Source organism: Rhamphochromis longiceps, linkage group LG3 (assembly GCF_057381845.1).
Source record: "Rhamphochromis longiceps isolate RC_006_pf linkage group LG3, R_longiceps_female_GT1.1, whole genome shotgun sequence".
Lineage (NCBI taxonomy): Eukaryota > Metazoa > Chordata > Actinopteri > Cichliformes > Cichlidae > Rhamphochromis > Rhamphochromis longiceps.
The window spans coordinates 26,757,800-26,771,617 of NC_140559.1; the positions used below are offsets into that span (position 1 = coordinate 26,757,800).

General features: G+C 40.6%; 2 protein-coding genes across 2 annotated transcripts in view; one reads left to right on the top strand and one right to left on the bottom strand.

Annotated features, from left to right (window-relative positions):
- The window catches only part of LOC146673713 (butyrophilin subfamily 3 member A2-like), a 177,155-nt gene that overhangs the window by 130,274 nt on the left and 33,063 nt on the right, over positions 1–13,818 (top strand). The gene's annotated exons all lie outside the window — the stretch shown is intronic.
- Positions 8,444–12,621, bottom strand: LOC146673720 (low affinity immunoglobulin gamma Fc region receptor III-A-like). The gene is made up of 4 exons (XM_085401004.1): positions 12,591–12,621; positions 11,854–12,111; positions 9,020–9,265; positions 8,444–8,574 (listed from the first exon to the last, which is right to left on the bottom strand). The coding sequence occupies exons 1-4, from the start codon at positions 12,619–12,621 to the stop codon at positions 8,444–8,446; spliced, it is 666 nt and encodes a 221-aa protein (XP_085257130.1).

Here is a 13,818-nt window from a genome sequence, read left to right on the forward strand (position 1 = left end):
AGAGACACGGCTAACGTTTTGCATTTTGCATAATTTTAAAAAGTTTAAATTTATTCAGTATTGAACGGCAGAAATTAGGTTTTCTTTTCGGAAGTATGTAAAATGAAAAAAAAAAAAAAAACAGCGGCCGACTGCGCTGTAAACAACAGTAGACTTGTGCATAACAAGCAAGCGAATAATGTAGAAAACAGATTTTTAGACGGGAAACTGTTCTTGAAGTACAGAGAGAGAGAAAGAGAGAGAGAGAGGGCTGTGCATGACGTGCGATTTTATCGTGGTGGAAGCAAAACAGTGAGGGAATTCATGACGATGTTTATGTGAAGCGTAGTTTGGATCTTCTTTTGCTGCTGGTTCAGTCAATATTGTTTGGAGAGAGATCAAACTAACAGCTTTAGAATCGGCGCAAAAACGGCGTGAAAACAAAGCACGGACCTGCCGACAGATCAGAGTCAGCGAGCTGTCGGCTTTCAGCCCCGACCGTGTCCGTGCTGTCGGGTGAGAAAGGCGACATCTCACTGATTCTGATCCGCGGGTCCGCGCTGTGTGTTTACGTCTTTGTGCAGAAGCCGTGTACCTGCTCTCATTTACTGTCTTAGCTGTTTGGTGGTTGTTGAAATTTTGTGAGGTTTCACCAGAGATTCTGGCATTTCGGGTAAAATAAATTTATATTAAAAAATCGATTCAGGATTTTAATGAATCGATTTCACGTTATCCAAGCCAGAATCGATTTTAATCAATAAATCGATTATAAAAACCCACCCCTAACTAACAGGTTGCTGAGTAGACATCTGTGTAGTGGTTTGTTTGAAATCTAACACTTTTTCCTTCAGTTTCCTTGTCAAGAATTAACTTCCTGTTTAACTGAAATGATTTCCTGTTCAACTGAAATGCCTTCCTGTTTAACTGAAATGCCTTCCTGTTCAACTGAAATGCCTTCCTGTTTAACTGAAATGCCTTCCTGTTCAACTGAAAAGCCTTCCTGTTTAACTGAAACACCTTCCTGTTTAACTGAAATGCCTTCCTGTTCAACTGAAATGCCTTCCTGTTCAACTGAAATGCCTTCCTGTTCAACTGAAATGCCTTCCTGTTCAACTGAAATGCCTTCCTGTTTAACTGAAACGCCTTCCTGTTTAACTGAAATGCCTTCCTGTTTAACTGAAATGCCTTCCTGTTCAACTGAAATGCCTTCCTGTTCAACTGAAATGACTTGGTTTTTCAGTAGTGTGTGTGAGAGCGTTTCAGTAGTGTGTGTGAGAGCTAAAATTTCAGTAGTGTGTGTGAGAGCGTTTCAGTAGTGTGTGTGAGAGCGTTTCAGTAGTGTGTGTGAGAGCTAAAATTTCAGTAGTGTGTGACAGCGTTTCAGTAGTGTGTGTGAGAGCGTTTCAGTTGTGTGTGTGAGAGCGTTTCAGTTGTGTGTGTGAGAGCGTTTCAGTTGTGTGTGAGAGCTAAAATTTCAGTAGTGTGTGTGAGAGCGTTTCAGTAGTGTGTGTGAGAGCGTTTCAGTAGTGTGTGTGAGAGCGTTTCAGTAGTGTGTGTGAGAGCTAAAATTTCAGTAGTGTGTGTGAGAGCGTTTCAGTAGTGTGTGTGAGAGCGTTTCAGTAGTGTGTGTGAGAGCTAAAATTTCAGTAGTGTGTGTGAGAGCGTTTCAGTAGTGTGTGTGAGAGCTAAAATTTCAGTAGTGTGTGTGAGAGCGTTTCAGTAGTGTGTGTGAGAGCGTTTCAGTAGTGTGTGTGAGAGCTAAAATTTCAGTAGTGTGTGTGAGAGCGTTTCAGTAGTGTGTGTGAGAGCGTTTCAGTAGTGTGTGTGAGAGCATTTCAGTAGTGTGTGTGAGAGCTAAAATTTCAGTAGTGTGTGTGAGAGCGTTTCAGTAGTGTGTGTGAGAGCGTTTCAGTAGTGTGTGTGAGAGCTAAAATTTCAGTAGTGTGTGTGAGAGCGTTTCAGTAGTGTGTGTGAGAGCGTTTCAGTAGTGTGTGTGAGAGCATTTCAGTAGTGTGTGTGAGAGCTAAAATTTCAGTAGTGTGTGTGAGAGCGTTTCAGTAGTGTGTGTGAGAGCTAAAATTTCAGTAGTGTGTGTGAGAGCGTTTCAGTAGTGTGTGTGAGAGCGTTTCAGTAGTGTGAGTGAGAGCTAAAATTTCAGTAGTGTGTGTGAGAGCGTTTCAGTAGTGTGTGTGAGAGCGTTTCAGTAGTGTGTGTGAGAGCTAAAATTTCAGTAGTGTGTGTGAGAGCGTTTCAGTAGTGTGTGTGAGAGCTAAAATTTCAGTAGTGTGTGTGAGAGCGTTTCAGTAGTGTGTGTGAGAGCGTTTCAGTAGTGTGTGTGAGAGCTAAAATTTCAGTAGTGTGTGTGAGAGCGTTTCAGTAGTGTGTGTGAGAGCGTTTCAGTAGTGTGTGTGAGAGCTAAAATTTCAGTAGTGTGTGTGAGAGCGTTTCAGTAGTGTGTGTGAGAGCTAAAATTTCAGTAGTGTGTGTGAGAGCGTTTCAGTAGTGTGTGTGAGAGCGTTTCAGTAGTGTGTGTGAGAGCGTTTCAGTAGTGTGTGTGAGAGCTAAAATTTCAGTAGTGTGTGTGAGAGCGTTTCAGTAGTGTGTGTGAGAGCGTTTCAGTAGTGTGTGTGAGAGCTAAAATTTCAGTAGTGTGTGTGAGAGCGTTTCAGTAGTGTGTGTGAGAGCGTTTCAGTAGTGTGTGTGAGAGCTAAAATTTCAGTAGTGTGTGTGAGAGCGTTTCAGTAGTGTGTGTGAGAGCGTTTCAGTAGTGTGTGTGAGAGCTAAAATTTCAGTAGTGTGTGTGAGAGCGTTTCAGTAGTGTGTGTGAGAGCTAAAATTTCAGTAGTGTGTGTGAGAGCGTTTCAGTAGTGTGTGTGAGAGCGTTTCAGTAGTGTGTGTGAGAGCTAAAATTTCAGTAGTGTGTGTGAGAGCGTTTCAGTAGTGTGTGTGAGAGCGTTTCAGTAGTGTGTGTGAGAGCTAAAATTTCAGTAGTGTGTGTGAGAGCGTTTCAGTAGTGTGTGTGAGAGCGTTTCAGTAGTGTGTGTGAGAGCTAAAATTTCAGTAGTGTGTGTGAGAGCGTTTCAGTAGTGTGTGTGAGAGCGTTTCAGTAGTGTGTGTGAGAGCTAAAATTTCAGTAGTGTGTGTGAGAGCGTTTCAGTAGTGTGTGTGAGAGCATTTCAGTAGTGTGTGTGAGAGCTAAAATTTCAGTAGTGTGTGTGAGAGCGTTTCAGTAGTGTGTGTGAGAGTGTTTCAGTAGTGTGTGTGAGAGCTAAAATTTCAGTAGTGTGTGTGAGAGCGTTTCAGTAGTGTGTGTGAGAGCGTTTCAGTAGTGTGTGTGAGAGCTAAAATTTCAGTAGTGTGTGTGAGAGCGTTTCAGTAGTGTGTGTGAGAGCGTTTCAGTAGTGTGTGTGAGAGCTAAAATTTCAGTAGTGTGTGTGAGAGCGTTTCAGTAGTGTGTGTGAGAGCGTTTCAGTAGTGTGTGTGAGAGCTAAAATTTCAGTAGTGTGTGTGAGAGCGTTTCAGTAGTGTGTGTGAGAGCGTTTCAGTAGTGTGTGTGAGAGCTAAAATTTCAGTAGTGTGTGTGAGAGCGTTTCAGTAGTGTGTGTGAGAGCTAAAATTTCAGTAGTGTGTGTGAGAGCGTTTCAGTAGTGTGTGTGAGAGCGTTTCAGTAGTGTGTGTGAGAGCTAAAATTTCAGTAGTGTGTGTGAGAGCGTTTCAGTAGTGTGTGTGAGAGCGTTTCAGTAGTGTGTGTGAGAGCGTTTCAGTAGTGTGTGTGCGAGCTAAAATTTCAGTAGTGTGTGTGAGAGCGTTTCAGTAGTGTGTGTGAGAGCGTTTCAGTAGTGTGTGTGAGAGCTAAAATTTCAGTAGTGTGTGAGAGCGTTTCAGTTGTGTGTGTGAGAGCTAAAATTTCAGTAGTGTGTGTGAGAGCGTTTCAGTAGTGTGTGTGAGAGCGTTTCAGTAGTGTGTGTGAGAGCTAAAATTTCAGTAGTGTGTGTGAGAGCATTTCAGTAGTGTGTGTGAGAGCGTTTCAGTAGTGTGTGTGAGAGCGTTTCAGTAGTGTGTGTGAGAGCGTTTCAGTAATAATGTCCCTTACGGCACCTCATAATTTATGTTCCTATTTTCCTATTTTAGTTAGAAGACCCAAATGCTATGTTGCAATACTATACTGCTATAGTAGCCAAAGTTTCAAATGCAGGTTTGACAGGTTTGTGAGTGTACACTTTATCCAAACCCTAGTGACGGTTTACTCATGTTTACCACTGGGTGGCTGTAGCTGATCGGAAGCTTATTGGTTCGAAGTTGTGTCTGTAACTGGTCCGTGACTGCACACAACTTACACATGGCCCACATACCGCAAAGAATGACGGCCCTTTGGTGGCCCAGGTCAGGTTTTCCAGAGGTAATCCACAAATGGGCCAGCACAGGACCACCAGTGTGTCTGCAACTGGCCTTGTGCTGACCCATGTGTGGGCCACCTCTGGCAAACCAGATCTGGGCCACCAAAGGGCCTTCATTCTTTGCAGTATATGGGCCACATGTAGGCACATTGTGCGGGCCAGATCCGGGCCATACAAATTTTGCTATGTGGGACACAAAATACCTCAGTGCTCAGTAAACTGAGGCATAGAGGAGGGTTTGACCTTTGGCCTGTGTGTAGAGCAACAACACAGTGCTAGCTAATGCTAGACTAATATAATTTTTATGCTTGTTTAAATTGAAATAAGTATATTTCAAAATTTTGCATGTACAGGAATGTCTGAAGAAGTATTTTAGTTGCTTAGAGGCAGATTTAAGCACTATAACAGTGGTTTTTCTTTTGTTGCATTAGGGTAACGTTATGCAGTTAGGCCACTTTTGTTTGGGCAGCAGTGGTAAAGGAGTGATTCTAAATTCTGGTCCTTGTGACTGCTTGTTTTAGGTTTTTAGGTGTTCCCCTACTCAAAAATACCTGATTCAAACTTGCAGAAAATGAGCAATAGTGCATTTTATGGAAGGAAAGATTAAAGATCAGTTGCAGTCCTAAGGCCAACCCTTCTGTTAGAACAGAGCTGGATGAAAGTGACAGGTCTGAGGAACAGCATTGACATCAGGACTGAATTAAATGTGATGTGTTTGGGTAAGCAATAGTGTGTGTATTTAAATGATGGTGTGTGCATGCATGGGGAGACTGTTGGTCACTGGGAGAGGACTTTATGAAGAAAGATGTAAGGTTCCAGGATGTAAAGGTACTCCAAAAGTCAAATAACAGAAATCTGATATTGAATAGTTAGACAAATTCAAACACAGAAAAAACACATACAGACTGATGCATCTTGTATGGTATTGGAGGTAACCTGTCCATGAGCACAAACACAACCCCAAGTAATTAATACAGTTCATACAAATCATCCACTAATAGAAAAGCTGCTGGTTCATCAAAATGAAAGTTTAAAGAAATTACACCCATTCTCACTTTATAAAAAGAACTGACCTTTGTTATCAGGCAGTTTGAAAGGGATTATAAAGTCAACACACATTATCCTTTAACAGAGAGTTGGGTTGAGAATGCACATTGTTTTCTTACAACCTACTTTTCTTTGAGCTGTGGTGACTCTTTTGACCAGTTCAAAAAGTATGTAGATGTTTATCAAAGAAAGTGACACTGCAATCTTTTTCTTCTGTATTTAATCACATTCCTCTCAGTTTTCTAGAAGTTTCTTATCACACAATCTGCAATTTTCTTCTTTTCTTTTCTTGTTCAATGAGATAACTGTAGTCTACCTAGCATCAACTTTTTTTCATCATTTTTCCCTTTCAGATTTGGGAGCCATTACTTGTAAAATATGCCAGTTGGTCCCATTTAAAACATATTTATTCGCTGAAGCCTTTGGCATTGATTAGAGGGGTTGACTCAATTTGTTTTAACATGTTTCAATTTATTTTAGTTTTTTTAGTTATTTATTTTATCTTATCTCATTTTAATTTTCTTTACTTATGCTATTAGCATGTACAGCACTTTGTGAACTCTGGTTTTATGTTAAAGTGCTTTATAAATAAAGGTGGTGTCATGAACCGAAGTTCCGTGCGCAGGCTGGACCCAGAAGCAGAACACACACACCAGGGTAGGAGAGAATAAAGAAAGTAATTTTTATTATAACTAAAGGTGTCCCGTGAGGGTAGCCGGAAAAAACAACGTGTGGAACCAGAAGAAACCGAGGGACTGGGGAGGTGAACCGCGCAGGGAACGCCGAGAGCGGGGCTGTGAGAGGCTGTAAAACAAAAAGAGAAACAGATTACTGGGGTGCGGAAAAAAGGCAGCATACGAGGGAAGGTGGAGTATGCGTCTTACGGTGATAGCCGGGCTGAGTGAACCAGAGGGGGGGGGAGCTCCAAAGGGGTCGAAACGGCGAGGCTGATAGTGATCCGAATCTCAGGCGGATAGGTGGACAGGCAGGTGGCTCGCAAAAACGCCGAGTTGTGATCTGAGTACACAGGGCAAAACAGTGTTAGTTCAGATGGATAATTTGTCATAAGGGTTTTTCCCGAAGGTGTACGTTACCGCTGAGAGGCGACTACGGACTGGCGTGGAGCAGCAGGTAGGGCAGGATTAAATAGTCCACCTGGTGATCGCCTGGGATGGGATGCAGGTGTGGGGTTAGCAGCCACGCCCGTGGGCGTGGGCATCCCAACAGCACCCCGGATGGCGGGCCGCAGACCATGACAGGTGGTATGGTATGGTATGGTATGGTAGGGTATACTCTGGTGGAATTGCAGTTGCTGAAATATCATATATTTACTATCCATCCATCCACTCGCTTCTGCTTATCCCTTTCAGGGTCGCGGGGGGTCGCTGGAGCCTATCCCAGCTGTTATAGGGCGAGAGGCAGGGTACACCCTGGAAAGTCTGTCGCAGGGCTAACACACAGAGACAGACAACCATTCACACTCACATTCACACCTATGGGCAATTTAGATTGATCAATTAACTTATCCCCACTAACATATCTTTGGTCTGTGGGAGGAAGCCGGAGTACCCAGGGAGAACCCACGCAAAAACAGGGAGAACATGCAAACTCCACACAGAAAAACCCTGGCCTGATGGTGGAAGGTGGAATTGACCTTCTTTCTGTGCGGCAACTACCATGTCACCTCATATATTTGCTATTTAAAAAAAATAATAAATCATAAATTTACTTTTTTTTTTAAAATAATGAAAAAAATGTTTTATGTTCGTAAGTGAATAAATACCTTAAGTATTATGGATTTGGCTTATTGAGATGATTTGATGTGGTTATTCTGCAGCATACAATTATTGGTTTATTTTCACTTTTGAAATCTAAAGAGAAAATAATACTTTCACGGAAGAATTTATAACTGCAGACAAAAAAAATGCTGGAACCGATTTATGGTGTAATAATTCCAGTGAAATCTTTATTTGATGTCTGAGAATTGCAGGAACAAAAAAAAAGACAAAAACAAGAATGATCCAGCCCTAAGTATATATTTAGGGCTGGATCAGATGACCCTGAACCTGTTACTTATGCCTGGGATGGGGCTTCCCATGATGCACTGTTTCATCTTCCCTTATCTGTTTTTTTTCACTCACCATGTTTTTATACACCATTCTGCATTTAATTATTATTTGTCATTAATGTAATCTCTGGTTTTTGCACAGCATACCTTTTGTCCTGTCTTCCTCCTTTCACCCTCAAACAGTTGTAACAGATTTTGATAATATTTTAAAGTAATACGATTTTCCAAACTATTTTCAAAAATACTTTTTGCTGAAAGAATTATCTTAATTCATCTCATATGTATAGCTATGTAGAGCGTCTAAAATTATAAAGCCCATCTGTAATAAGATATTGAGGGCCCCATCTAGAAAATTTCTGTTGCTGTGCAGACTCTTTATTTCACACTTTCTTTCCTTACTGCATAATAACACTTTGCAGTGACACCAGCTCAGTTCTTCTCTCTCTGGTCCCAGCACACTACTGTTGTAGAAATAGGGGAGGGATGATTAGATAACTACTGATAATAGCACCAGCCAGCCTCCCTGGCACTAGCCCTCAACCCACTATACCACCCCTCCCCTGCAGCTGAGCTACAGACCACACTCCACCACTACAGGTTTTTTTTTAATGGATTGTTAACCTGTGGTTGATTTCACTTCTGACTGTTTGATAATTTCTGCAAGTGGTAACTGAACAGACACTCTGAAACTTCTTACTATTTATTATATATAGTAAAAGCTGTCACATGTTGTGCTTGTCTAAGATCAGACAAAATAAAATACCTCAAGCTATATCGGAAATTATGAAAGCACAACCTTATATTTTAGAGAAGATTAGAGAAAAAAAATAAGCCTTGGCTAAGCAAGACAAAGACAAAGCTTCTTGCTAGAATATTTCTATTTTGGTATGAAATGAAACCCCAGAAACGATTGTTTGTTTGGTGAAGTGAGTTTGAGTCAGTTCTTTGTAACTCATATATTTCCACGGTAAAGAAGTCCCACGATGAGCAGCAGAAGAAAAACCATGATTACAGTGAAAATGGTCCGTACTACCAGGTAACCATGGCAAGAGTTCTGTGAGTAGCTCTGAGCATTTTGAAAGGCTGAAAGAAAGAAAAAACAAAACATGCCTAATTTACACTTCTTAGAGTTACAAAACCGAACAAATAGCAGATGGAAAGAGAAGCATTTGAATAGGCAATAAATATTATACTTAAGCTGTTTAATTTTTTAATTTTAAAACATACAGTCCATACATAATCAAGAGAGATGTTCACATCTTACATTTTAAAATTAATAAAACACATTTTAAAATTAATAAAACACTATTTAACAGCATTGCAAGAACTGTAAAATTTAGAAAAATCTAGAAAGAATAGGTTTAAATCTGAATTGTTTTTCATAATTACAGTTTGTTATTTTTATTTTAATATTTGGTGTTTGAGAATGACTTTTTTCAGTTTTACTGTCTTATATTTTTGCTGTGACTTTTCAGGGTTTTTTTTTTTTTTTAATTGAGCCTAAAAGTAAAAAATCTTCACGTCTCACCTCGGACTGCCAGCCGGCTCTCTGGAGATTCTCCAAACTCTGAGATATTGCACTTATAAAGCCCTTCATCAGACTCAGAAACTCTAGTAATGGTCATCTTGCCTGTGGAGCTGCTGTTGATGTGTCGGTCATCTTTGAAGAAATCTGCTATGTGAGCAGAAGGGGCCATGGTACTTCTACAGATAAAAGTCACGACTTCTCCCTCCTTCACAGGAACAGCAGGACTTTCCAGGATCACAGCTCCAGCTAAAATATCAACAGACATTACTGAGAGTCAGCTGCTTTGACAAAATGTTGTCACTTTGTTTAATTTTGTCATTATTAAAGCAAATGTCTCATCAGTCAATCACAAGACAGCAACTTGGTATATAGGCATAGGATAATGAGCATCAGAATGGGAGAAAAAAGGTGATTTAAATGAGCTTGATTATGCTTTGGCTCATGACCGTCGCCAACACAATCATCTCTAGGGTTTCTGGAGATGGATCCAAAAAAGAGAAAATATGCAATAAGCATCAGCTTCCTGGGTAGAAATATCTTGTTGATGCCAGAGGTCAGAGGAGAATGGCCAGACTGATTCAAGTGGATAAGAAAACAAAAGTAATTCAAATACTTACTTTGTTTAAATTAAACTGTGCAAAAGACCATCTCTGAATACACACTGAACCTTGAAGCAGATGGGCTACAGAGCAAGAGAAGCCAATCCTGTCAGCTAAGAAGAAGAAAGTGAGACAACAATTTACACAGGCTCGCCAAAATTAGAACTGATCTGATGAATCTGGATTTCTGCTGTGATATCTGGATGCAGGGATCCATCCTGCCTTGTATGAGCAATTTTGCATGCTGCTCGCAGTATAATAGTGTGGGGAATATTTTCTTGGCACACATTTTGTATTAGTGCTGACTATGTCCATCCCTTTATGTGTGTGGTGAATCCATCTAACAGGACAACACACCTTCTCACAAAGCATCTTATATTGGTTCTGTGAACAAAAATTCAGTGGAGCCCCTTGTTGCAGAATGGGAGATTCACATGCACATGAAACATCCACTGCAGCTGTGTGATGATGTTTTTCATCATGTCAATATAGACATATTATTGTAGGGTCTTTACCTTACATTATAAAACACCTTGAGACAATTGTAGTTGTGACTTGATGTTATATACACTCAACAAAAATATAAACGCAACACCTTTGTTACTGCTCCCATTCCCCATGGGATGGACGTAGAGACCTAAAATTCATTCCAGATACACAATATAACCATCCCTCCCAAACAGTGGTCACAAATCAGTCCAAATGTGTGGTAGTGGGCACATCTGCTATATTGAGATAATCCATCCCACCTCACAGGTGTGCCACATCAGGATGCTGATCTGACATCATGAGTAGTGCACAGGTGTACCTCAGACTGCCCACAACAAAAGGCCACCCTGGAATGTGCAGTTTTTTTGCGCTATTGGGGGTCTGGGGACCCAGAACCGGTCAGTATCTGGTGTGGCCACCATTTGCCTCATGCAGTGCAACACATCGTCGCATGGAGTCTATCAGATTGTCAATTGTGGCCTGTGGAATGTTGGTCCACTCCACTTCAATGGCTGTGCGAGGTTGTTGGATATTCGTGGGAACTGGTACACGCTGTCGTATACGCCGGTCAAGCACATCCCGAACATGCTCAATGGGTGACATGTCCGGTGAGTATGCTGGCCATGCAAGAACTGGGACATTCTCAGCTGCCATCTGCCCTGAACAATGTGAACCATGATTCATCCGTGAAGCGCACACCTCTCCAACGTGCCAGACGCCATCGAATGTGAGCATTTGCCCACACAAGTCTGTTACGGCGACGAGCTGGAGTCAGGTCAAGACCCCGATGAGGACGACGGGCATGCAGTTGAGCGTCCCTGAGACGGTTTCTGACAGTTTGTGCAGAAATTGTTTGGTTGTGCAAACCAATTGTTCCAGCAGCTGTCTGGGTGGCTGGTCTCAGACGATCTTGGAGGTGAACCTGCTGGATGTGGAGGTCCTGGGCTGGTGTGGTTACACGAGGTGTGCGGTTGTGAGGCCGGTTGGATGTGCTGCCATATTCTCTGAAACGCCTGTGGAGACGGCTTATGGTTGAGAAATGAACATTCAATGCACGGGCGACAGATCTGGTTGACATTCCTGCTGTCAGCATGCCAATTGCACGCTCCCTCATTGCTTGTGGCATCTGTGGCATTTTGCTGTGAGACAAAACTGCACATTCCAGGGTGGCCTTTTGTTGTGGGCAGTCTGAGGTACACCTGTGCACTACTCATGATGTCAGATCAGCATCCTGATGTGGCACACCTGTGAGGTGGGATGGATTATCTCAATATAGCAGATGTGCCCACTACCACACATTTGGACTGATTTGTGACCACTGTTTGGGAGGGATGGTTATATTGTGTATCTGGAATGAATTTTAGGTCTCTACGTCCATCCCATGGGGAATGGGAGCAGTAACAAAGGTGTTGCGTTTATATTTTTGTTGAGTGTATATAAAATTTAACTCAATTCAATTGAATAAAATGAATGGAATATAGACCAAAATCTTCCTCTGAAAGGAAAAGAGGTCTAAACCAGTAATAGCACAGTAAACCTGAAAAAGTGACTGGATAAAGCACCTTTTTTTTCTCGTTTGTTTGGGTTTTACTCTAACTTATCTAAGCTTTAATTTACCTCTGACTAATTTTTTGTAACACACAACTAGATTTGTGACATCTCAGTTTCGCTTTATTGCAGGTGATATACATAGTTTAAAGCTCATGTGTTACTTGAGTGAATGTTTTTTATGAAAATGCATATTACCAGTGACTGTGACGTTGACAGTGTTGCTCCTCTCGCCTCCAATCTCACACCAGTATTCTCCGCTGTCTGTGAGATAAACAGGTTTGATGGCGCAGACAGACGCAGTTGTTGTCACCCAGTTACTGACACATGCACTGACTTCTCCCTTTCGTCTCCTCTTTACAGTCCATCCAGTTTCGGGATTAAGACCCTCACAGTTAATTGAGAGGGAGCTATATTCAAAGAGCTGAAGTCCAGTGGGAACAATCTGAGCAAAAGCTGTATTTGAAATGTAAAAATAACAATGATAATAAAATAAAAAGAAATGAGTTTGACAATATAGTGATATTTTGAAATATATGTAGGCCCTAAAAAAACTTGGTTACTGCTGAATAATAATATGTTAGTGATGTCCTTTCTTTCTTTCTTTCTTTCTTTCTTTCTTTCTTTCTTTCTTTCTTTCTTTCTTTCTTTCTTTCTGCTTTTATGTCTGTGTTTTGCTTTGCTTTTAAGTTGATAATAACTTACACCTGTCCTGTGCATAGTTATGTTGAATTTGTGAAACCACCAACACCAAAAACGCTGTCACTGTAGAGATGAAGAAAACATAAAAGGGTCTTAGATTTTTTTTAAATTTGAAGTTTTTTCAGCAAATAACTCCATCAAACAACATGTCATTATCAAATTAGGAATTCAGAAAGGGAGGATAAATTGTAAGGATAAATTACAACATTTTACAAGAAGACAAAAGTACTCACACAGTTTCTTGCAAAGAGCTGTGAGCTCCATGGTGTCTCGCTAGTGACTGCATTAAAATTAGACTGAAATATAACAAAAAAATGTAGGTTAGACCCGCCTCCTACTGTGTGACTGATGGATACCACTAATGCAAAAATAAACTTCGGCTCAGGCTGTGTCACAAAGGGACCCTGTTTTATTATCTTCGCCTAAAACTTTGTTATTTGGGTCACAGATTTTGAGCCTTATTTCAGTCGATAAAGAGCAGATATGTATGATATTCCAACAACTTTGTGTTTAAAAAAGTATGATAGACTAAGGTATGAGAGTGTTAGGTATGAGTTTTTAAAAACTGGCTGCTGGCATAATGGAAAGTAGGACTATTACTATTAGTCCTGTTAGTCTTAGTATTTTTGCAACTAGACCTCTGGTCTCGTAACATGTAAGCTGGTGGCACCTTTACATGATGCAATTCCAAACAAATCTGACTAAGCTATGTAACATGTAGTTAATTTTAGAATGGTGTATTATAACTAAGCCTTGATCTTGTCCTCATTTAACCAAGACTTTTTTTATATACATTTTTTAAATGTTGTGTTACTTTAACAATTAGGAGGTAAAGAGTATTCTTATATTTAAGTGGAAATCCTCAGTCGAGTCCACTATTAAATAAAGCAACTGTATAATAAAACCTGCGACAACGTATGATGTCAACACAGTCTATTGGGAAGATAAATGTAAAAACAGATTAATTTTGAGCAAGAGAGAGACACTTATAACATGCAGCCAAAATTGATAGCCCCTGCCCTTTAAAATCACCTTTTATCCTAGTTGTCTCTTCGTGGTTCCCATTGGTGTATGGGATTCCTGAGTAATTTTTAGCTATCCTCAGTGTTTGCTATTTCACATTCTGTTAATGTGGTCCACTCAGTCCTGACTACCTTAACTCTATTTGTTAACTGTTTGTTAATCTGACTACAGTTCTCCAGTCCAAATGACATTATCCAAGTGTCCAAGTAACACCTCATTCTGAATAAAGAAGAAATAATCTGATGTTGATTTCATAATGTACTTAGTTCTCAATAAAAGGTTTACCTTCCATGTAGTTGAGCCACATAGCAAAACTGCCAGCAAACAATCGGACTGACAGAACACTTTTGGTGAGAAAATGTAAAAAAATTTAGGTGATTAATTTATTATAAGTGGTCTGTCATTCTATCTCATTTTCTTTGAAATACACATTCTTAT